The sequence below is a fragment of the Schistocerca cancellata genome, chromosome 3 (genome assembly GCF_023864275.1).
Source record: "Schistocerca cancellata isolate TAMUIC-IGC-003103 chromosome 3, iqSchCanc2.1, whole genome shotgun sequence".
In the NCBI taxonomy this organism is placed as follows: Eukaryota; Metazoa; Arthropoda; class Insecta; order Orthoptera; family Acrididae; genus Schistocerca; species Schistocerca cancellata.
Genome location: NC_064628.1, coordinates 168703726 through 168728450, shown reverse-complemented (window position 1 = coordinate 168728450; position 24725 = coordinate 168703726). Strand labels below are relative to the sequence as shown.

Below are 24725 nucleotides of genomic sequence, written 5' to 3'. Positions count from 1 at the left end.
TTAACTTTTTTCGTAAATTTATTCATCACTCTGCTTTAGACACACCTAGATTATGTCAACTGACAGGTAAAAACAGTACTTGGTCTTGGGATAAGCAAGCACATTCTGAATTTGTGAACCTGAGAGAAGCCTTGTTGAATGCACCACTTTTATCGCACCCAGATCTTACCAGAAATTTTTCCATTGCCACCGACAGTTCCAACACAGCTTTAGGCGTACATATTTTTCAGGAAATTGAAGAAGATGGTTCAATAGTAATTAAAAACATCGCATTTGCAAGCCGCATTTTGTCACCTGCTGAACGAAATTACTCCGTTACAGAACTGGAAACATTATGTGTTGTACGGGCTTTTACGAGATTTAGGCACTTTCTTTACGGCAGACATACCACAGTTTACACAGACCACAGAGCGATACAATTTTTACTTTCGGCTAAATTCACTCACGACAGATTAAGTAGATGGAAACTATATTTACAGGAATTTAATTTTACAATTGTTCATATTCCCGGCACACAAAATGTTGTAGCAGACGCACTATCTCGTTCTCTCAGCAACAATCAGCAAGACGTAGCAAAAAACTTCTGCAAAACAAATTTCAGTGTCATGTACATTCAGCAAGTAGCATTTGAAAATTTTATTTCATCGTCATTACAGGACATAGCACAAGAACAAAATAAAGACAATGTGTGGAAAGAAATTAAACACCTTTGGCAAGATAGGAAAAATGTTACGATTAGGAACCACTACACTGTACGCAATGACATTCTGTTTCGCCGTTCTCATCCTGACAGCAACAATTGGTTATTATGCATCCCTGACGAACTTGTTAACAAATTAATCTGGTACACTCATTTAAGTTACGCACATTACGGAGCCAGAAAATGTTTTCTTATACTGAGACAGAACTGTTATTTTAACAACATGGAGAAACGTATACGACGAGTTTTAGCGTCTTGTAAAATTTGCCAGAAAGCTAAATCAGACACCACTACACATATTCCTCCTTTATATCCCATTGTACCTGTTAAATTAAGACACATGGCCGCAGTAGATATTTTTGGTCCGATTCCGAGAACTAACAGAGGTTTTTGCTACATCTTTGTCGCTGTTGAGCTCACTTCAAAATTTGTTACTTTCACTCCGTTACGCAAAGCTACTGCTAAAACTGTTTCGAAAGCATTTGTAAAACATTTTCTATTTCATGTAGGGCATGTGATGAAAGTAATTTCTGACAATGGATCTCAATTTCGTAGTAGCGTATGGACACGCATGTTACGAGCCAGAAACATTTCTCCGATCTATATATCCAAGTACCACGCTTCTTCGAACCCCTGTGAACGGTTAATGAAAGAAATTGGTAAGCTGTGCCGAATATACTGCCACAAAAGACATATTGATTGGGATACACACATACTCTCATTCCAAGATGTAATTAATTCCATTCCAAATGAATCCACTATGCTATCTCCGTCTGTTATACTGAAAAACGTTGAACCACCAAACAAAATTAAAGAATTTATAAATTTTCCTACATCTCGTCGCTTACGACACCACGAAATAATCGACATTGCACTGAACAACATCAAACGTGCCGCAGAGCGCCGGAGAAGACAGCAAAAACAGGTTTGTACACGCCGCGACTTTCACGTTGGACAGAAAATATTAGTACGTACACACTATTTATCCAGCAAATTAAAAGGTAAGTGCAGTAAATTTGAACTTCTATACGCAGGTCCATATCGGATTCGCAGCATCCCTCACCCCAATGTTGTACACGTCGAAACTTTGAGAACCAGAAAATCGAAAGGCAATCACCATGTCTCAAACATTAAACCGTATATTGAATGAAATCACTTTATGATGTAACATGCTATGATGCCATTTACTAATGCAATTATTTCACCTGAGTAATTACTGATGATTATCGTATTTTTTCTTGGCAAATGCCCGGCAAGGTAAGGTTAGCAGGTCGCTTTTCTTGTCGTTACACATCAGACCATGCACATTTTCCACTTTTATGTACGATTGTATTCCAGTTTTGTCTATATGCACTGTGAAATAGTTAAGATATAACACACACCAGTCGACTTTGACATTTTTTTTGGCCTTATGACATCTCAACATCGTGACTTTTACATTTTTTTGCTGCTGCATTGTGATATTCTCTGTACATTTTGCCTTTGAACACTGTCTGTGCTTTCGACATATTACGTTTTCTGTCATGTTATGCTGTATGCTTAATTATATTACCGTTAATCAGTAATTACCTAGTGGGTATATGATGTAAATGCAAGACATTAATCTTTGTTCATCATTTTCAGAAAGAAATAACGTGTAAAGGAAATAAATTAAACAGAAATGGGAATTTCAACTACGGAATAGACGAAAGAGGATACAAAAACCTTATGAAGAAGAGTAAATGGATCAGGATTAACAAGCATTAACAAGAATACACTATACTCATCGTAGAATAGCAGTCTTAACTAATTTTTTCTTTCAGAATACAAGGTGATTGATGCAGGCTGTCGGACAGAACTACACATCTTAGTTTTAGTGATGAAATATGCTAGAGATAAGGAATAGTTGTATAATGAGTAATGAAGTGATATTTTTGCAGATGATAATGAATACTGATGAATAATGATGAAGAATATGCTATTATGAATAATAAAGTTTTTCTTTACAGGTGATGATAATAATGAAGTTATGTTAATATGGATAATGAAGTGATTGATAATGAAGTTTTTTCTTTACAGATGAGGATAATGTTGAAGTTATGTATTTATGCTACGTAGTTATTTAAGTATTTGTTGCAGTTTGTTTTGACAGCAGGTGTTATATTGCATAGTAGGATGACGGAAAGTTTTGGAAAGGACAGCTATGGAACACATGTTTATACACATTTCACTACTTGTTAATTCGAAGTTCACTACTTTTCAGCATAGTGTGCGTTTCTTCTTTCAGGTCAATAATCCATTTTGTATTTTTTCCAGGAGAAGTTTTTCATGATACTTACTAAACCTGTTACTTATTATACCTGTTCTAGTACTTGCATTTTTATTTTTTACCCATTTGTGTTTATCATTTATAAATGTGATCACATATACTGCCTTGTTTCATAACCTTGCTACAGCTGACTCATGACGAATGACGTTACACATTTTTGATTTACAGGAACAGCCCACTACCAACTTTTTTCTTTTTCTCTTCTTGCTTTCCCTTATAATAACTCCACTGTTTATTGTAATGAGACTACTTATAATGTGTATGATTATTAATGCTATGACTGTAATTAGCTGATTTTTAATAATGACTTCGTAATGATCTGAATGTCACTCAATGAATTGTTATTACTTCTTAATGATCTGAATAATACTGAATGAGGAACAATGTTTTATACTATTCGATACTTGATGACCGCTGAGTGCCAATAATTAATGTCACTCACTGAATGATGTTATTAATTATGCCATTAATTAGCTCTTGTTTTCAATGTTGATACTTTGTAACTGGAAAAGAACATGATTCTTACTATATTGAAATGACAAATGATTAACTATGCTTTATAATTGGGAAAGAATGTGATTGTTTAATAATGCTTTGTAATTAGGAGAAGGCTAATGATTATTACTATTGAAATGACAAATAATTAATTACCGATGTAATACTTTGTAACTGAAAAGAATGCGATTGCGTCATAATGCTTTGTAATTAGGCGAAGGCTAATGATTATTACTATTGAAATGACAAATGATTAATTAACTATGCCGTACTTTGTAACTGGAAAAGAATGTGACTGTTTAATAATGCTTTGTAATTAGGAAAAGGCTAATGATTATTAGTATATTGGAATGACAAATGATTAATTAACTATGCCATACTTTATAATTGGGAAAGAATGTGATTGTGTAATAATGCTTTGTAATTAGGAGAAAGCTAATGATTATTACTATTGAAATGACAAATAATTAATTAACGATGCCATACTTTGTAACTGGAAAAGAATGTGATTGCTTCATAATGGTTTGTAATTAGGAGAAGGCTAATGATTATTACTATTGGAATGACAAATAATGAATTAACTATGCCATACTTTGTAACTGGAAAAGAATACGATTGTTTCATAATGCTTTGTAATTAGGAGAAGAAGGTTACTGATTCTATGTAAAACAATTAATGAACATTTTTCTGTAATACTACATACTTGGTACAGAAATGTTCAATCACTGGGCTATGAATGCCGCAAACTACTAATGAAGACTGTAATTGTCAATATTATGTGACTTAATGTCCTTCACCTCATGAGCTAACTACCCTGAATTACTGCAATGTCCATTTGTCCTGTCTATCCTAGTGATCATGGAGCACTATCTTTGGTTTTGCACTAATTCTATGTTGGTGTGCCTTGTAAGAGCGTGGTGTTGACACGACATGCTGTCCACCACCGTGAGCGATGAAGACGTTATTATGGTCCCACTGTTTGGTGTACCTAATGTACTGCCAAAATGAGAACATGAAATGTTACTACGAGAGTTCAGTGTCTTGGCTACACTGGTAAATTCTGATGGGAAAAGAACTTCAAATTGTGTCACTTGGTGTTGTACTTCTGTGGAAAGATATGGACTTTCAGAACAGCTGTGTGCAATCTAAAGTGCTACAACCATGATGCAATCCTTCCCTTTCCTATCCTAATTCTTGTCACATAGTGAAAATCATTTTTTTGCTAACATTATTTATGTTCAAGGGTTATACACTTTTTTTTTGATTCACTGAACTCCAGTGCGAATGCACTTAAGTCACTTGTCGATATGATTTTTGCCATTATGTTTACTTATTGCAAAAATGCCTAAGACATTTTTTTCGATTTGTTCTCAAGTACAGTATGTGCACTCTTGTCTTTTATATTGTATATACATTTTTTTTTATTTATTATTTTTTTTTAATGATATGTTCGGAACTACAGTGCATGTGCACTTATGTTGTGTGTTAATATGTTTTCTACTGAACTTCAGTGCCTGTGCATTTTCAATATGATTTGTACTCATTCTGTATATTCAATACTTCAGTACGTATGCACTTATGTCATTTGTTACTAATTGTATATACATTTCGTAAATTGCTAATATGTTCTCAACTCCAGTGCGAGTACACTCATGTCACTTATCAACACGATTTTCTGCCATTCTGTTTATTTGTTCTGGAAATGCTAAAGAATTTTTTCAGTGCGTGTGCACTTTGCTATCTGTCAAATAATTTGTATATACAGTTTTCTGATTTACTACTATGTTTTGTACTCACATCCTGTCTTTGTCTGATATATTTTGTACTCGGTGCATGTGCACAACGTTTAATTTATGTACTAAATTTTAATATTCTGTAAATTGTAAAAATTTCTTGCGATGGCAAGTCCAAATGACTCACCATCGCTGCCAAATTTTTGCCCCCCCAGTGGAGGGTTATGAAACACGTATGTAACGTAGCAGCGATGGTGAGGCACGTTAAAATCTTTGACCAGAGAGCCTATTTTCGTGGTTAGTCTGCGCTTGACCGCGCGAGTGTTGCGAGCAGTACTCTGTTAGTAGTCGTTGAGAGCAGTTCAGTGGTAGTCGTCGTGGAGTACAGTAGTAGCAGCCCAGTGCGGTTGTGTGATGTAGTCTGTCGGCAACACTGGTCAAGATGCTGAATGAGGTATATTGTTAATTAAGGTAATCATCAGATAATGTAAAGTTCATTTATTGTAATTAATTTCCGACAAGTGCCCCAATAATAATTATGATTTCAAAAGCAATTTTATTGAACTAAATTTCGTTCCACTTCCCTTAAAAACAAAAGTCTCAGTTAAATTAAAAAAAAAAAGGAATATTATTATTTGCAATGCAGTTCCTCCAAGCTGTGCGCAAGAATAAGAGCAGAAATGTGACTAGCAGTTACAATGAGGTAAGAATTTAATTCTGATTTGCACAGGGCCAAAGACCGATATTTCGGTTTAATTGAATTTTCATTGTCACAGAAGTTTTATTAGCACTGAAATGTTTTCCATTATTTTTGCGGAAGCTTACACCAGAGTCAGATTGCGAATTTCACATTTTTGTTGGCTTTGTCTTGTAAATTATTGTGGGGAGGTTACAACACCTCCTTAAGAACCCGGCTGATCGTGTTCCTGGCCTCAACATCCCTCGAAGAACCTGGGCGGCACTAAACAGAATGAGAACTGCTGTTGGATGGTGCAACGAGCTGATGGCCAAGTGGGGCTACGTGGACGATCCTCACTGTGACTGCGGCGAAATACAGGCGATGCATCACATAATCGAGTGTGAAATTCATGGTCTTGGAGACGGTTCACTAGAGGATCTGCATAGACTCACAGACTGCGCCACTTCTTGGCTTTGTGATTTAAGTGTTTCTGTTTAAGTGTTAATTTTTTTGACAGATTACAACATGTATGCCCTGTAGGTTTATAAGTGCTGTAATATGTATAACTAAATTTAAAATGAATAATGTTTTGTTACATTTGCATGTTAATTAAGTTTCCCATGCTGAATGCGTATAGTACTGTAAGACATCTGGAATATCTAACGCAAAATAAAATAAATAAATCGACTAGAGTGGCCAGCATGGTCTCCAGACATGAACCCTATCGAATATGCCTGGGATAGATTGAAAAGGGCTGTTTATGGACGACGTGACCCACCAACCACTCTGAGTGATCAACGCCAAATCGCCTTTGAAGAGTTGGACAATCTAGACGAAAAGTGGCTTGCTGAACTTGTGGATAGTATGCCACGATGAATACAGGCATGTATCAATGCAAGAAGACGTGTTACTGGGTATTAGAGGTACTGGTGTGTACAGCAGTCTCGACCACCACCTCTGAAAGTCTCGCTGTATGGTGGTACAACACGAAATGTGTGGTTTTCATGAGCAATAAAAAGGGCGGAAAAGATGTTTATGTTGATCTCTGTTCCAATTTCCTACACAAGTTCCGGAACTCTCGGAACCGAGGTGATGAAAAACTTTTTTTGATGTGTATCTAAATGACTTACTTTGTATCAGACGATTCAAAATCAAAAAAGTTTTTACTAAAAAGTAACAGAGAAAATTTCTTCTGTCATTCTCAGCGACAACATTAGCGATGTATATTAGAACTAGTGTGACCACTTCTCGACGGGCAGTAGCGCTTTTCAGGATAATAAGTATACAATAGCCACTTTTCCACCCTGGTGGCTTTACCACACTTTCCCCTAACGATCTTACAATTAATTTGAACTCTACTTAAATTAGTATGTTATGTTAATTAATAACGGTAATACGGGACACGATCTTAAATGTTTGCTAACAATTTTGGATGTCATTTTTCTTCTACTCATTGCATTTTATTTCAACAGCTTTCATCTGTTTTCATACTACTTGCTACGAACATGTAATGATGTGCCACATTTTAAGATGATCGTGTCTAATGAGTATTCACGAATCCACGTTACTTCCGTTTGACATCTATGCTATAGCTGTTGACTGGTACTAGCTGAGCATGCACGGAAGTTGTGGTCATTGGAAGACAAGAAATAGATTATTCCCCTTCTCACTGCTAGTAACTCCGAAGCCGGCGCGCTAATCACCACTCTTCCGTGAGGTAAGCGGCAAACTTCAATTAAATCACGACCGAATTCACCAACGTCGATTAATAGTAAGTTCATTTTAAAATATTTGTATCTCCGTAAACATATTTATTTATTACCGAGCAAGAAAAATACGCTGTTAACACTATGCCGTCCGGCGACACCACAGTGGTGTCGTGTGTGAAATGGCGGTCAACGGCCGACGACACCACAGTGGGTTCGTGTGCATAGTACGTTCAGTGGCCAGCGATACCACGGTGGTGTCGAGAGCATAGTATTGCGCAGTGACCGGCGACAGCACTTTAGTATCTTCTGCATTCTGTTGGTATTTTGTTTAGGTAACAAAAGTTACACACGACAAGTTTTTTGCTTTTATAAGTACTTGTGCCCTTTCATCATTGCGGACGAAAGAGACAGTAGGATTATTTACAATGAATGCGCGGAAGTCTTGTGTGACGTTTCGGACGATTTGGCCGATTGGGAAGAAGACACTGAATATCAAAAAAATGAAAGTGAAGCAGAAACGTAGGAAGATAGTGGAATACTACCAAGAAGAATTCGGCGAACGCTACGGTTGCCAACTGATTCGGCTGAATCAGACAAAGAAGACAGTGCACAGTGGTCATACTTTACCGAGGACCAATAATAAATTTGAAGGATCCCCGGGTCAAAATATATTTCCTAAGGATACACAAAGCGTCGAGGATATCGTAGAATTATATATTGGGAACGATCTAATTGAATATATTAGCAACGAAACCAACAAGTACTACAGGCAAAATTGCGATAGAAGGAAACTGGATTTTAAAAAAAATGCCAAATTTGCCGACGTTACGGGATCCGAACGTAGAAATCGGTTTGGGCTTTTTATCCTTATGGGAATTATAAAAAAAGCGTGGATCGATGATTTTAGTCAACGAATCCGTTGATAGACGAACCGATATTCCGCAAAACGATGTCCCGAAACAGATTCAGACAAATATTATCATTTTTACATTTTTCCTACAGCAACAATAAACCGGATAATGCCGACCGGCTTCTCAAAGTGCAATTCGTAAGTGATTATTTGTCCAAAAAGTTTATAGAAAGGGTTTAATCTAAGTCAAAATATCTCAACTGATGAAGGAATGGTACTGTGGCGTGGAAGGTTAAATTCTAAAGTTAACAATTCGTCGACAATTACGAAATTCTGCAGATTCATTCGGATGCTGTGTGGTTCGAATACGGGATACTTTCCTCATTCAGAAATATTCCGGCGCTGGACAGCCTCCAGCGAAAACAGTGATGGAACTATTGACACCTTGTGATGGAAAGTGGCATCACCTCTGCATGGATCATTATAATAACAGTGTAGAACTTGCAGACAAAATACTTGAAAAGAAAATACGAGCTTGTGGAACGATACGGCAAAATAGAGGATTTCAGGAACATAAAAACGCGCAAAAGTCAATGTGTTTGAGGCCTGTCATCAACGGAAAGGTGACAAGCGGCCGGCGACAAGCCAAGTAATTCGAACTAGCGCTGCCGGCGCCAAGTGAATAAATTTGTACGAGACGTGCGGACGGCAAAGTGTTAAGAAGCTGTTAACGTTAGTTGAAGTTTTTGCGGTCAATCGCGAGAAGCAAATTTTATAAAATACGGCTGAGACCCGTGGGCAGCGCGAGCGCATGATTCGTGGTGCATGCGGCCCGCCGGCTGCAGTTTAACGACCACTGCTCTAAACACATGGAGGCGAACGCCGCCTGCTGCTCCAGCAGACGACGACTCACGTTAACAGCAGGCGACTCTCGGTGCCGACGGTCGGCAACGCCCCTGTCCTGCTGCCCCCATGCTAACCGCCCCCACTCCAGGCGCCACTGTCGAGCTTCCTTCCGTAGGTGTTTGCTCTCACCTCCGCGGTGGCCTCACGCGGATCAGTGGATGCCCTTCCTCCGTTCTGAACACGGAACACCTTGCTGCAGCCCCGTCGATACCGAACAAGCTCGGTCCCCGCGCCAGTGCCTGGCCCCCAGCGACGGACCGTACACTTCTCCGCCCCTTGGCATTTCCGCGTCCTAGAATAAATCGAGCTGTATAAATAATGGCTGATTGCTGTATGCCTCCAGAATGAGATTTTCACTCTGCAGCGGAGCGTGCGCTGATGTGAAACTTCCTGGCAGATTAAAACTGTGTGCCGGACGGGGACTCGAACTCAGGTTCGAGTCTCGGTCCGGGACACAGTTTTAATCTGCCAGGAAGTTTCATGATGTATGCCTTCTGGTGATTCAAGTATGCAGACACGGAGCGACCTTCTGCCTCTGGCCGGGAACAGCGTAACGAGAGGGTCTTTTCTAGCCGGCGGCAAGGGGAGAACGCTTAGCTGCTTGTGTCTTAGCCAGAGAAGGGGCAGCACAGTGCCGTCACCTGGGAGCACAACATCAGAGATAATGGCACCGACTGCGCAGAGCAGTGCCGTAGAAAGCGTGCCGGGCCATCTGATTCCTAACACTGCTCTTGGTCGAGGGCACAGGCAGTGCCTGCGCTTTCTACTGTGTGCCGTTTACTCGAGTCCCTAAGAGGAACGATGCTCTGTGCTACTGAAGTTGAACTGAATTTTCTGAATGTGCTATCTGCCATTCCATGTTGTACGTTATGGACCTTAATACACTTAATGTAGTACATTTGTGGTATAGTCCTACTGAAGTTACTAAACACGCTACTTCCATTAGTTTCTTTTAAACAATTCTTTCCCTGAAATTTATCCTTGGTGCACACTATATTTTTATTCTATTATTGTTTCTTTATAGTACATCTTGCGCATAGGCCTTTGAACCTACATTACTACTATTTTATTATCGTTACGTGTTACTGGATACATGCCCTGTTAACAGGTACCGGGCGCAAATATGGTAACAACGCGAGAAATGTGTGCTTGAACATAAGTGCAGCTGCTGGCCAAGCCTGCAGGTTAGGGTAAGGTAGAGTAAGAGTACACGTCAGGTTAGAGTTCGCAGTGGCATCTTCTCTTCATTGGCAACGCTGACCGAAACCGGAAAAGTGCATTTAGCTGTTGGTTCTATATTGACGCCATCACGTGTAATCTTGAAGAGCTCCGCCAGGTTTACGGGTTGTAGCAGCTAAATATAAGCTTTTGTTTTAGATTAAGTAATCTTTTACTTGTACATCTAAGCAGTAAGCGCTATCTAGGTGTGCGCTAGGAAATTAAACTACTTGCCAAATGAATCACCGTTCTTTGAGCAACAAACCACAGCAAAACAGCGGAAACAAGCAGAGTCTGCCATTTGTGATATTTTCTTGAACTGTCTGGCCAATCGGTTAAGAGTACACTGTAAGACAGCGGGAAAGATTACGTGCGTACTCTAACTCTTCCCCCCTTCCCCGCTCCTCCGTCTTCGGTTCTAACGGTTACTAATCCAGGAAGGCCCATTGGGCAGACATATGTGAGTGCTTTGCTCGAGCTTCATGTTCTAGAGTAGCCGCAATCCAAACAGCTGAGAAATCCTCCTAGGTTTAATCCGGATGTCTTCGCATCAGAAGATTTTTCTCCATCAAAAATAACTGAGAGAGTTGGATTTCCAACTACTCAAGAAGGCAGAGGAGTATAACAGGAGGCCACGGACAAATGCTGCTTCTCAGTGACACATGATTTGTCTGTGCAGTCAGCAGGAAAAAACCAAGAGCGTAACACAAACGAAGTTCAGAGAGCTGATATACGAACAGCCGTAGGCCTGTCGAGTATTTATCCACTGCCAAAATATGATCGACACATAACAAAGAAGAAAATCCGACAAAATGCATTCTTAAACAAACAACCTAAATCAGACAAAACCAAGAAGAGACAAAATACCAGTATCAACAACGCAGAATCTCTATGGCTAATCTGGACTTATCCGTGCAATCATTTTCAGGAACAACCAGATCCAAATCCAAGGAGCGCTCCCATGTTTTAAACTGTCCAGGGTGTGGCGAAGTCTGCAAGCAGCCTATCACTGAACGCTGGATTAATGTGATAGTTGCTCCCAATAGTGCTACGAAGAAAGCACAGGTTATGAAGGACATGTTAAATTTTCTTGTGATTTATTTTAGTGCGTACTTTTTGAATACATGTCGTGCACCATCACAAGACTATGCGGCTAAGAGTACGAACGAGCAATGTCTTACATATGTAGACATCTGAGGTTCATGTTAAAAGCTAGGCAGCTGCAACCGTTATACGTTGTTCCCAATTAAGCCAGCAATAATTTATTATAAGAAAAGTTTGTTTTAAACTTATCTACTGGGTCTGAGCGGTTAAATGCTAAGTGCGTACTCTGTCCCATTTTTTCCCTACTCTGTTGTATTTGATCATGGATGACACATGTGCAAGTGTCATTCGTGGTCATAACAGTGTTCTGTGTGGCATTGTATCTGAACTAACTGAATTCGAATGTGGGCAAAGTGTTAGTGGTCGTTTGTGGGTGGTGCTGTTACCAAAGTAGCAGAAGTGTTTCGTGTTTCAAGTGGTAGCGCATCGAAGATTGTTACCGCATTCAGGGAAAGGGGATAAAAATAATCCCTTAAGTCCTAACGCGGAAAAAACTACGTGATAGTAAAGGATGTTCATTGGACAGGACTGTGACAGAAAAGCTGATAATTTTAGTGACCAGGGGATATGTGACAGTTCATCCTAGCGCTTATAAAACAAGTCATGGACTAAGCGAGTTGTGTGAACAGCGGTCGTGTAGTCTTGAACCAAAGCGTTACCATTGGTGAACAAACATTCTACCATAGCTGTAAAAGTCACTCCATAAGTGAATGTCGCGTTCGTGAACCCTATTAGTACCAAAAAAGGGAGCTCCATAAGATAGGAATACAGGGGGACCGGGATTTCCAAAACCACACTCCAGTGATGCAAATGCCCATAACAGGAAAACGGGTTGCCGAAGCCATAAAACGCGAAATATGGAGCAATGGAAGAATATCATTTGATCGGATGAGTCTAGTTTCAAACTGTTTCCAATTTCTGGCAGAGTTTTCGTCCCAAGAGTGAAATACAGCGGGGTTCGGTGATGATTTGAGCAGCCATAGCGTGGTATCCATAGGCCTCGTGGTTAGAAAGCAATTTCACATTACTTCCGAGCATTAAGTGACCGTTCTAGCTGATCAAAACGATCCTATGGTAGAATGTTTGTTCACCAATGGTAACGCTTTGGTTCAAGACTACACGACCGCTGTTCACACAACTCGCATAGTCCATGACTTGTTTTATAAGCGCTAGGATGAACTGTCACATGTCCCCTGGTCACTAAAATTATCAGGTCTCAGTAGTATTGAACTATTGCGGTCTGCATTGGATAGAAGAGTGCATCATTGCTATTCACTTCCTACATCGTTACCAGAACTTGCCGCTATTTTGGTCGACGAGTGGTATGAGATTCCCATGAAAACCATACGACACCTCCATTTATCCATTACGTGATGGCTGGAAGCTGATTTGAATAAGAACGGTTTGCCTATCCCGTACTAGGCATGGTAATATCTTGTGGTTTTGGTGTTTCGATATTTTTGTCCGTCTCTTGTATAAGCCTTTAGGAGTATTTTATTTTTATTTCGTTTATCCACACAGGATATTTTTCTTGTTTATAAGCCAGTTTTGTTGGTGATTCTTCAGGTTGGATAATAAAGTTGATTGCAAACCACTTCCACACCACATCATTCTCTTCTGCTGAGTGATTCCCTCGTACTGTACTGTTTCTCCTGGGTGGACTCGGGTTAAAAAAAAGTAAACTAAATATTATGACAAATTTTATAAATAATCGACAAGTACGCCAAAGAAGAAGAGATAGAACTACAATGGACATATTATTCCATGGACTCTTGCGCTTCTATGCATGAAATATCTTTCCTTTGTCATTCGCTTATCTTATCTGCTCGGATTCGGACCTAAGAGGACGTTCTTGTGTGAAGCTCATCTTGCTGTACCAGCTGATAATGTAAGTTGTACTTAAAACCCGAAAAATATAATGGTTATTTCGTCAAAATAATTTGTGTATGTGGTCAATCTATTGTAAATCTGATAACTTTGTTGTCTTAAGTAGATATGGGCCTTAACAAAGAATTTTAATTGTTAGGCGCCATCTTAGAAAAATCTTTAACATTTTTCTTTTAGCTCATTTACAAGACGCGCCGCCGGTTGGGACAATTAACTTTATTTCAGATCCCACGAGACCGGAGGCAGCTACTAATAATTTAACAATTTTATTTACAGATTTTCTTTATATCACGAGATAACATCCCAGGCAGAAAAGGTCTGGTCAAAAGATTCCAGTTCCACTATAGGATTTCATTTGTAGATGCTACTCTTGTTATCTTATATTGGGGAATCGAGACGAAACAACGATGTATCGACGATTACATAACTACCCTGAGAATTGAGCTAGTTTACTGAGTGGTTATATACCTCGGGCTAAATCAAACAACGTATTACACTGTTTATAATATTCCTACATTAGTTATTTCTCTTTTATGCTGAGCCATTGCATTAATGTGTGTTTCTTTTTTGTATAAGTCACGGCTCATATTTTATTTTATTACATTACAGTAGCACTTCTAACATCACGTAAATTCGCAGTATGGGAGCTTTTACAACTCTAACATTAATTAATATTGTATTCTGAATCGTCAAATATGTCTTGAGAGCACTTTCCCTAATATGACTTGAAAGTAAACGATAACAGAAGTAGTTCTGTGGGTTACTGAGGACGTTACACCTCTTCCCAATGTTGCTGATATGTCATCTCGTGGCGGCATCGTATGCGTCTCATTGTTGATAAATTTTTGTAAGAGACACGATACGAACCTTTCACGAAGCTAATAACTCAGATTACAATATTATCGTCGATAGATAGGTACAACGTCTAAATGTGGTTACAACCCTACACAGGATAAACTAAACAATAAAGCACGAGTGTACCTCTGGCGTGAAGACATTTAGGTATAGGCAGTCCTCACTCTCGTCGGGCCCCAGCGCTTTATTCTGTGGGCATACTGGGCCCGGGACGGTGGCATCGCGGATGTTCAGCCAGGAGTCAGGAGGTCGAGGGCTCTGTAACAAAACGAAACGAACTGAGGAATTGCATAAGAAACTGCTTGGGCGCATATTGAAGTACGTCACATTTATGCAGTAGTTTCTCCAAATGTACGGAGTATTTGAGCCGTTAAACAGTGTTAGCCGTTTGATAATACCGAAATGTAAAGACTGGGACTATGGAGTGACAGGTAGTTTCTAGGTATTCCTGTCACAAAATAAATTAACTTAGTGGCAGGTTTAACGTCCCAAATTATGTACTATTTAATGAGTCGGTCCGTAGTGTCCAACGGACACAGTATTTCGGCGATCAGACATGTAACCATCAGCGCACCTGACGATGGCGACATGTCTGATCCCCGAAATATAGTGCCCGTTGGACACTATGGACCGGCAGTACACCCGTGGACTGTTCGAGCAAGAAATACGCCGTGAGAAACTGAAGAATCACATATTTAATGAATGTTTCTTGGTTGATGTCAACCATAGAAATTTATCCTGAGGAAGTAATATTATTTTAGCAATATAAACCACGTAGCATGCATTTGGTGCAACAATACATAAAATGTTGGTCGTATCGGCAATACGACGAAATATACATAACCAATATTCCCATATTTTTGGGCCACTGTCATGTTTATAGTGTTTGAAAGGTATTTCCACCATTCGAATGTACAAACCTATATATTTTATAGTGCCATCAATATTTCGGCCTTAAGTACAACAGTGCCGAGTATAATTAGACATTGTCAAGTTATGTCGTCGTCAGCATCTACTGAACTGTGTGTCGCAGCCTCTAAGTAAGCACAAAATCACAAAATGTATGGCAGACAGATGACAAACATGTTTTTCAACCATAGAACAGTTGACTCACGGAAAACACCAGTACAGTCATTTTATGTGCAGTGAACCAGATATAGTATATTTTCAGACCGTGATCACTGCACATGATGTTCATTCTGTGGCTCAATTGTTCTATGAGTGGAGAAAATGTTTGCTATCTGTCTGCCACAAATTTTGCGATTATGTACTTATCTACAAGCCAGAACACCCAGGTTAATAGATCCTGACGATGACATCCCTTAACAAAGTCTAATTATACGCAACTCTGTTGTATGTGATAACCACTTAAGACCGAAATCATGACAGTAATATAAAATAAAGAAGTGCGTGCAGTAGAATGGCGGAAAAATTCTCCAGACGTACATAACTAAGTTAGGCAAATACATTAATGAAAGTGATAACATTATAGCAGTGATTGTATACCAGATTAGCACAAACCAACTATTACCGCTACATTATCTGTGCTCTGGACAGAAAATATCATATTTGAGAAAAGACGAGATGCTTTATTGAAGCTTACCTGTTCCCTGCCAGCGTCTGCGTGGCTGTCTGGTTAAGAGGAAAAGAAAGAAAATAGGAAGCACATGTTTGAATTATGCGTGGAGAATGGATATAGGCCAGAATCTCCTTCTCCCCCTGTCTCTCTCCGCCTCCTCCTCCACCTCTCTTTCTCCATATGCTCCTCCTTCCCCCTCCGTCTATCGATCACGTCCACCCCTCTCTTCGCCCATCTTCTCTTCCCCATCCTCTCTGACATTTAATCTCGTTTATTCTCATTTCAAATTCAGATTCTGTACTATTCAACGAGTCTAAAAGTTTGTTAAAAATGTATAAAAATTTGAAGTAAATTGGTCGAGTACTTTTTGGAGGGTTTGGAGACGATGCTATGCTTCGTGCTCTGCAGCTTACAGAAATTTGTTGAAGGACATATTCTACACACCATCAGCTGCACTAGAATTATTTTATTTGCTAAAACTGGTTTTCGGGTTTGTAACCCATGCTCTGTAGCATCTGATACAGAGGAGCAAACAACTATGAGTATATAGATTTCTAAAAAATGATAATACATATAGTAGCAGTAATAAAAGTCTGACATACTTGTCAGTTAATATGACAGGATATGAAATATGCCTAATAACATCAGTGATATACTCTACCAGTTCGTATGATTTTCTCTATCCGAGGGAACAGAAAAGAAAAATAACTTCATTACTTGGTGACAGTGATTTTTCAGCACGACAACGCTCGACCCCACGTTGCTTAAGGGGCAAAACGTACTTGGAAACTTTAAAATGGGAAGTCCTACCCACATGCCGTATTCTCCTGACATTGCTCGCTCTGACTATCACCTGTTTAGATCAATGGCGCATGACCTGGCTGATCAACACTTCCGATCTCATGAAGAAGTCACAAATTGGATCGATTCGTGGATCGCTTCAAAAGATGAACTATTTTTTCGAGGCGGGATTCGTACACTGCCCGAAATATGGGAGAAAGTAGTGGCTAGCGATGGAAAATACTTTGAATGATACATGTGTAACCAATTTGTTTCATTAAAGCCTCAAATGTTGGCGAAAAAAACGGCGTAAGCAAAGTTGTACACCTTGTAATATACATACAAAAAGAGAGTCTTCTGCTGTAGACACTGCTGTTACAATCCAAGCAAGACCTATGTCGGTGTTATGCTCAAATTACTCTTCAGAAGTGGTTACAAAATGTCGTCTTCATTCTTCGTTTAATCGAAGGACAACATGAGCATTCTTTTTTTCGCCCTTGGCATTTTTGTTGTATTCCGTTACTTCTCCATCTGGCTCTCGGGAACTCAACTGTGGAACTTACTTTGCAGGTCCCAAGTGGCAGATTTGGAAGGCAGCTCTCCACAGCAGCGGTGACTAGCATTGTCTGTAAGTAGGCTGTTTATGTTTTCTTATTGGCAACGTTACGTAGCGCTCTGTATGAAAATCACTGGCTGTGCTGTGTGCAGTCTGTGGCTAGTTTGCATTGTTGTCTGCCATTGTAGTGTTGGGCAGCGGCAGCTGGATGTGAACAGCGCGTAGCGTTGCGCAGTTGGAGGTGAGACGCCAGCAGTGGTGGATGTGGGGAGAAAGATGGCGGAGTTTTGAAATTTGTTAGACTGGATGTCATGAACTGATATATATATTATGACTATTAAGGTAAATACATTGTTTGTTCTCTATTAAAATCTTTCATTTGCTAACTATGCCTATCAGTAGTTAGTGCCTTCCGTAGTTTGAATCTTTTATTTAGCTGGCAGTAGTGGCGCTCGCTGTATTGCAGTAGTTCGAGTAACGAAGATTTTTGTGAGGTAAGTGATTTGTGAAAGGTATAGGTTAATGTTAGTCAGGGCCATTCTTTTGTAGGGATTTTTGAAAGTCAGATTGCGTTGCGCTAAAAAAATATTGTGTGTCAGTTTAAGCACAGTCGTGTACAATTGTTCTAAGGGAACGTTTCATGTCCTATGTTCGAGTTCACAGCAGCGCACTGCTCGGTGCGCTTTTGATGGCAACCGATCACGCACCAGCGGTCTGCTCGCATTACATTGACTAGTATGACAAGAGTACCAACACGTTGGATCAGTGGGAGCTTCGGGACTGAACATCGTTTACGGTTTAGTTTTTCCATGTTCGACAGTACAGCCACAGCTGTATGGATAACTTCAGCTTCTCATTCAATCCATACAATCGCTGTTATCGATGCGTAAACAAACTACGATAATTTTTTTTTTAGGAAAGGAAAACAATGTTTAGCATACCCCATCCCAAATTAATTAACTTAGTCAGGCGTTAATTATTTATCTTCATTCTTTATTGAGGGTTGAAATGTGCATAAAACAATTTCAAGGCATTTCTTTTTCATATTTTATGCATAAAAATTTTGGAATAAATTCAGAGTCACAAGAATCGAGATCAGTATTTTTGCATAAAATAATTGTGAACGCCCCAAATTATCCCTATTCTGTCAATCTGTTTATTTTGTGGGATGAAAATTTCGTAATTTTGTATTCAAGAAAACTTTTTTTAGAAACGTTTTCATGTAGAAGAAACCGAAATCGTAATATCCAAATTATGGGCTGCCCACTGCGGCGGACACTCTGACGTAGCGGTATAATTTTTCATACTTTTCAGAAATTTTTCTTTACCTTGCTTCTCTAAAATTATTGTGACGTTTGTTTTTAAAGTAATGGGACACTTAAAAAACACGCTTGTAAAATAGTTATGAAAATTTATTAGAGAAAGCTTTAAAAAGTGGGATGATTTTCAAGTAATATTTATTTTGTGTAGAATTGTAGAAAGCAGTTGTGCCCTCCACCTGTTCAAACATGGAGCTTGCGTTTGGTACGTTGCATATGAGTTTCAGCTTTGCAGCCTGAGTTTTTACATTTATATACCGATTCCTGCTGATCAAAATATCGTAAATGGTCCACAGAATCATATCTGATATCCTCTACCGGTTCAGTTCATTTCTTCCCTTTGCTGTCACATGTACTGCGCTAGCTTCACCTGATGGTCTGCCTCTCTAATTTATAGTCCGTTTTCGTGCCATAATCTACTATATGCAGTACATAGTATATCAGAAGCAGACTCAACATCATGATTAGCTTCGGCTACATCTTCCTCCTCTGGATCATCTATTGTCTGCGAAAGTTTATTATTGCTTTCGGTCACCGAAGAAAAAAAATATCACCTTCAAGTTCTTCAGTAGCAGATGCGGACTGTCACTGTTTTCCTGAATTTCTACAATCTCTTACACATTGGCCTTTTTTTAACTCCTCATTATTATTGAAATAACTCCAACTAATTAACAACAAGACAAGAGAAGACAAGACCAAGCACTTAGAACCAGCATACATGTAAAACGAGGATTGTTGCAGGAAACCAAAGATAAGGATCGCTAAGGACACTTTGTTCATTATCGTTCACGATTTTTTGAAGCTGCCTTGGCAACTGTAATTCCGCTAACTTACGATTGCAACTGGTTTTGAAATTATGGAAACCTTCATCAACAGGAAAAAGTACCAGAACTATTGATTATTTGGGAAAAAAATATACAATTATAAAGGCTAAGTAGTCGCAGCCACAATATTTCACAGACGACACTTTGTACATGCCTTGAAAGTTCAAAAGTTGATAAACAGATGGCACTGGAATTTAGACTTGTAGAAGATAATGTTCACTACAAAGCATGCTATGCCTGGTTCCATAAAACGCTTACAGACGCGTATATCGACCGAAAATAAAATAGTACACTACGGTGGAAAAATACACCGAAAGTGTTAAATCTCACTACTAGGCCGAAAATTTCTAAATCGTTAATTCAGTCAGTTGTACATATTTAATCCAGTACTGTTGTTTAAAGGTGGAACAACCCCACAGTTTGTTGCGAAACCGATTTTTCTACACGCACAAACTGGGTTTCACAACTATGTGGACGGTTTACAGCCACGCAGTCGCAAGTTTGCGAGGCAGATGATTATGAAAGTCGCGTGTTTTTGTGAACTGTAAGGGGAAGCCAAAAAATTTCCTTTTGAGGGCCATACTGTGATGTGCACACACACATGCAACAAAGCACGACTCCAATGCTCGTATACAATCGCCGACATATAGGTAAGGGATTAGTGTAGCATTCGTGTCTTCCGGACGTGCGTGCAGGACAGGATGTGCAGGAGGCAGTTAAGGAATTATTCACGCAGAAGAACACGGTATTTTACCAAACGGGTATCTTCAACGTGGTGCGTCGTTGGGACGATTGTCTCAACGCTCACGGCCATTCTGCCTGATCGGCATACCGATTCTGGACTGTACGGCCTTCTAACGGAAACTTATTGATCACTCCTTATACTTTATGTTGTGAATGAAGCTTTGATCAGGTATCGTTACGAAGGGAATAATAGGCGTAGGAAATGAACTTAATTCTCCATGTAATGAGATACTGACACACTCTGTGCATTGCCTGCCAGCTTTCGTTTATAGCTAAACAGTTATACGCCGCAAAATGCTCTATTTTTTTCAGAGAAATAAACTTTTTGATCTACAATTATAAGATTCAGTGTCGTTTTCTTTTACGGGTCAAACTGCGTCCATCTGCTTACATTCATTTTATGCTGCCATTAACAACCACTGCTAGGAAGTCTTATGGCCGCTGGGTAGTTAGTCTACTTTCGAGCCAAAGACAGTATTTAAATTCCAATTGTGAAGTCAAGTCCCGCTCTCAGTGTGTCTAATTTACGTGTGTAACGGAGGTCGCAAGTCCTGTATTCCCTGGGGAAAACACTGATACTTACTACTGGTATATCTCAACAGCGCAGTGAGGCAATTTTTTCACATCGTGAACAAGTCGTTCCAAGTCATTGCACTCTACGGTAAAGGAAGCTACACACTACGAGGAAATTATACGAATGGTGCGGAAATCGGTAGACACGCTGAACATGCAAACACAAAAACATAATTAAAATTTCAGAAAAATTGGATGGTTTATTCAAGAGAAACAGCTTCACAAACTGAGCAAGTGAATAACGCACTGCTTCATCTCTGGCCCTAATGCAAGCAGCTACTCGGCTTGTTGCTGGATGTCCTCCTGAGCGATACCGTTCAAATTCTATCCAGTTGGCATGTTAGGTACTCAAAATCCCGATCCCTGCTCATAATGCCCCAAACGTTCTCAACGGCGACCTCGCTGGACAAGGCACGGTTTTGGCAAGCACGAAGACACGCAGTCGAAACTCTAGCCGTGCGTGGGCGGGCCTTATCTTATTGAAACGTAAGCAGAGGATGGCTTGCAATGAAGGATAAAAAAACTGGGAATACAATATCGTCACGTACCGCTCTACTGTAAGGGTGCAGCAGATGACATCCAAAGGGCTCTTGCTATGAAATAATCACTCTTTCCTTGGGCCGTATGGAGCGAAACAGTCAGTTTGGTGTCCCACCACTGTCCAGGCCGCCTCCAGGTAGGTCTTTTATGGTTATTGAGACTAAGTTCGAAGCGGAACTCCTACTTAAGACAATTCTACTGCAGTCAATGAGGTTGCACTTCGAAGACTTGTGTGGTGATTTCCCAGACAGTGGTGGGATACCAGGATGACTGTCACCTGCCGTACAGCCCAACAACCAGGAATGGTAGTCTAGGGTGCCATTCCATTTAGTACCGGGACCCTTCACCTTGTCATCTGTGGGAACCTTACAGGACGCTGGTACGTTGACAATATTCTAAGCACCGTTTTGTTGCTCTTGACGGCAAGCCATTATATGCTTAGATTTCGGGAAGATAATGCCCGACCGCGTACTGTGAGAGTTTCTGCGGCTTGTCTTCGCCCTTGCCAAACCCTACCTTGTCAAGAAAGGTCGACGGATCTCTCCTACACGGAAGATATCTGTACTGTTATGGGCAAAGCCCAACAACCAACACGGGATTTTGACGATATAACGCGCCAGTTGGACAGGATTTGGCACGTTATCTCTAGGAAGATATCAATCAGTGTCAATCCGAATAACTGCTTGCATAAGGGTCACAGGTGGACCAACGCATTGTTGACTTCCTCGATCGGTGAGACCCTTTCACTTCAATGAACTACCCATTTTTTTTCTGAAGTGTAATCATTTGTTTGTTAGCATATGTTCATCACATCTACCGACTTCCGCCCCATTCGCAAAGCCTGCGTCGTTCTTTCTGACAATGGTATTGGCAGAAGGGATAAGACGTTTCCCTGCTCTAAGCTGCGGTTCACTAACCCTGAAGCGGAGTTTCCCCACCGGCGGCTTGGCGAACGGCAGATTGTAGAAGGCCAGGTACTGCCTGCCGCCCCTCGTCGTCTCGGTGGAACCCCTCACGAGGCCCTGACGCGTCGGCACCACTAGCTGGACTCGCTCGCCGCCCTGCAAGAGGGCCAGCAGCAGCGACGCGGCCGAGATCGCCAGCAAGTACAGCAACGACGCCGCAGCCGGCATGCCTGCACTGACTGACTCACGCTTTGTACGCGCGCCACTGCTTTTACCCTGAGGATAGGCTGCGGGGTCACGGTCTCGCAGCCACTCTGCCGCTTATCGAATCCCTTGACCCATCGTAGCTGCCCTGTAACACTTTACTATTGGGAGAGATAGACCGCAAGGAACTTTCCTGTTATTGAAGATTAGGTTTAAAACCGTGATTCACCACTACACCGAAACGGATTTCGAAGCCCACTATTTTGTCAAATAACGACGTTGCTTCAAAATCATGTGCGTTCTATGAGTCAATAACCAAAAATACTTTTATTCTATCACGAGCTGAGTACCTACGATTGCCCAGGTATATACTTATTTCAAAATTCTGTTAGTCCATCTCTCTTTCTCTCATCCCCCTCCCCCCTCTCCCTCTTCACCTCTTCCTCTATCCATTCTTTGAGCATTTCTCCCTCTCCTATCTTGTCCATCTACTCCTCTTCTTTTTCTCTGCGCATTTCCCTCTCCTCCCTCCGCCTGTTTATCTTCTTCTCCTACCTGTCTGCTTCTCTTCTTTTCCCTATGTCTCTTTCCGTGTCTTTCTCTTTCCTTTATCTGTCCATCTCTTCCTCTCCCACCCCTCTTCCCATTTCCCCTTCCTCCTCTCTCTGTTATCTCCTCATCACCCTATCTGTGTCCATCTCCTCCATCCCATCTCTTTTCCTGTTCATCTGCTTCTCCCCCTTCTCTTTCCACGTTATCACAGTCATTCCAATAGAAGACTGGTGGTTCTCACGCCCACAGCATTTCTTTCCAGATCGTAACTAGTATGTGTACCAAATTAGGTGAAATAGTTTTATGGGTTTAAGTGAGCATTTTATTCATCGCTTTTCCTGTGTACGCACATTTCAAATATATTCCACATGTACTGAACATATTTCACACGTATCTGTACACTTGTTTCATCTGTATCAGTGTCCGCAGCTCGTGGTATAGTGGCTGGGGAAAAAAAAGTGGCTAGTGTTGCTGTTTCTGGATCACGGGTCACGGGTTCGATTCCCGGCCGAGTTGGGGGTTTTTCTCTGCCCGGGGACTGGGTGTTTGTGTTGTGCTCATCAATTCATCATCATCATTCGTGACAGTGGCTAGACAGAACTGTGTAAAAATTTGTTCTTGGTACGGGCGCTGATGACCACGCAGTTGAGCGTCCTACAAACCAAACATCATCATCAAACCTGTATCTGTAGCGAATTTCGCTCTGTTGTTTCATTTCCACACGGCTCAATATTCATGATGTCATTTCTCGTGAACAGTGCGCTACATACTGTTTTAATTTCACAAGTATATAAAGTGGTATATGTGGCTATTGTGTGCGAAATCTGTTCTGAATAGTGTTAGTAGAAAAGAAATGATAAATTAAAAGTCATGCATAATGCAGCAGTTTTCAAGCATCTCAATATTTACGACGTTATATCTCCTGAACTATGTGTCGTAGAGTGATGCAGTTTTTTGGTACGTTCAGTGGTATATGTGAACACTGTCTGCAAAATGTGTCCCGAACACAGTTCATAGTAAAGAGGCAATGAATTAAAACGTCATGCTTCATGCGGTAGTTTTACTGCATGAACAGCGAAAAGATACTAAGAGGCAAACTTTTTCCCTGTCATCATTTTGTGGGGTCTCAGCTCAAAAATGTTTCATAAAATTTTGAAATAATGTGCAAAGTTTTTCGTACGTCTCTAAGTGTTCTCATTCTCAAATAATAGATGTCTAAAGTACAGGTATTCGCAATTCATGGACTACACTGATTTTTAAGCCCCACCCTCATCCGTTTAATAGGCCGGTGGTTTTTACAGCCATAATTTACAGACAGTATGTGATATTTGTAACAAGTTAGGGTGAAATCACTGCAGTGGTTTAGAAGGAAATGTGGAACATACATACATACACAGGGTGTTAAAAAAGAAGTGTCGACTGCTTGGAGAGGTAAAGAAAATCAGTTCAACAGAAATGGGTTCGAAAATGCATACTTTGCGAGATGAACACTTGTTTATAGGAACAGCTGCACAACGCTTGGTTGCGGATATCAGCACAGTGGTTACGCTCCGTCAAATGTGTCGGCAGGGTGTTATCATGTCTTACTCACAGTACTCTAGCTAGCATTAGGTGGTCTGCAGTGAGTGAGGTGGTTCGTGTCATGTTGTAGGCTACGCTACTTTTGTTTGTGTGCCTTATTGTAAGTTCTGTCAATCTTGGGAAC

The 24725-nt window shown here is 40.3% G+C and overlaps 1 protein-coding gene across 1 annotated transcript in view; it reads right to left on the bottom strand.

The window, feature by feature from the left end:
* Window positions 1-22504, bottom strand: part of LOC126174797 (juvenile hormone esterase-like) — a 130125-nt gene extending 107621 nt beyond the window's left edge. Inside the window, exons 1-2 of the mRNA XM_049921168.1 lie at window positions 22277-22504; window positions 14571-14702 (exon numbers count right to left, since the gene is read on the bottom strand). Coding sequence (XP_049777125.1) covers window positions 14571-14702; window positions 22277-22492 — 348 coding nt within the window. The 5' untranslated portion in view covers window positions 22493-22504. The remainder of the gene's footprint in view (window positions 1-14570; window positions 14703-22276) is intronic.
* Between the last annotated feature and the right edge of the window lie 2221 nt (window positions 22505-24725).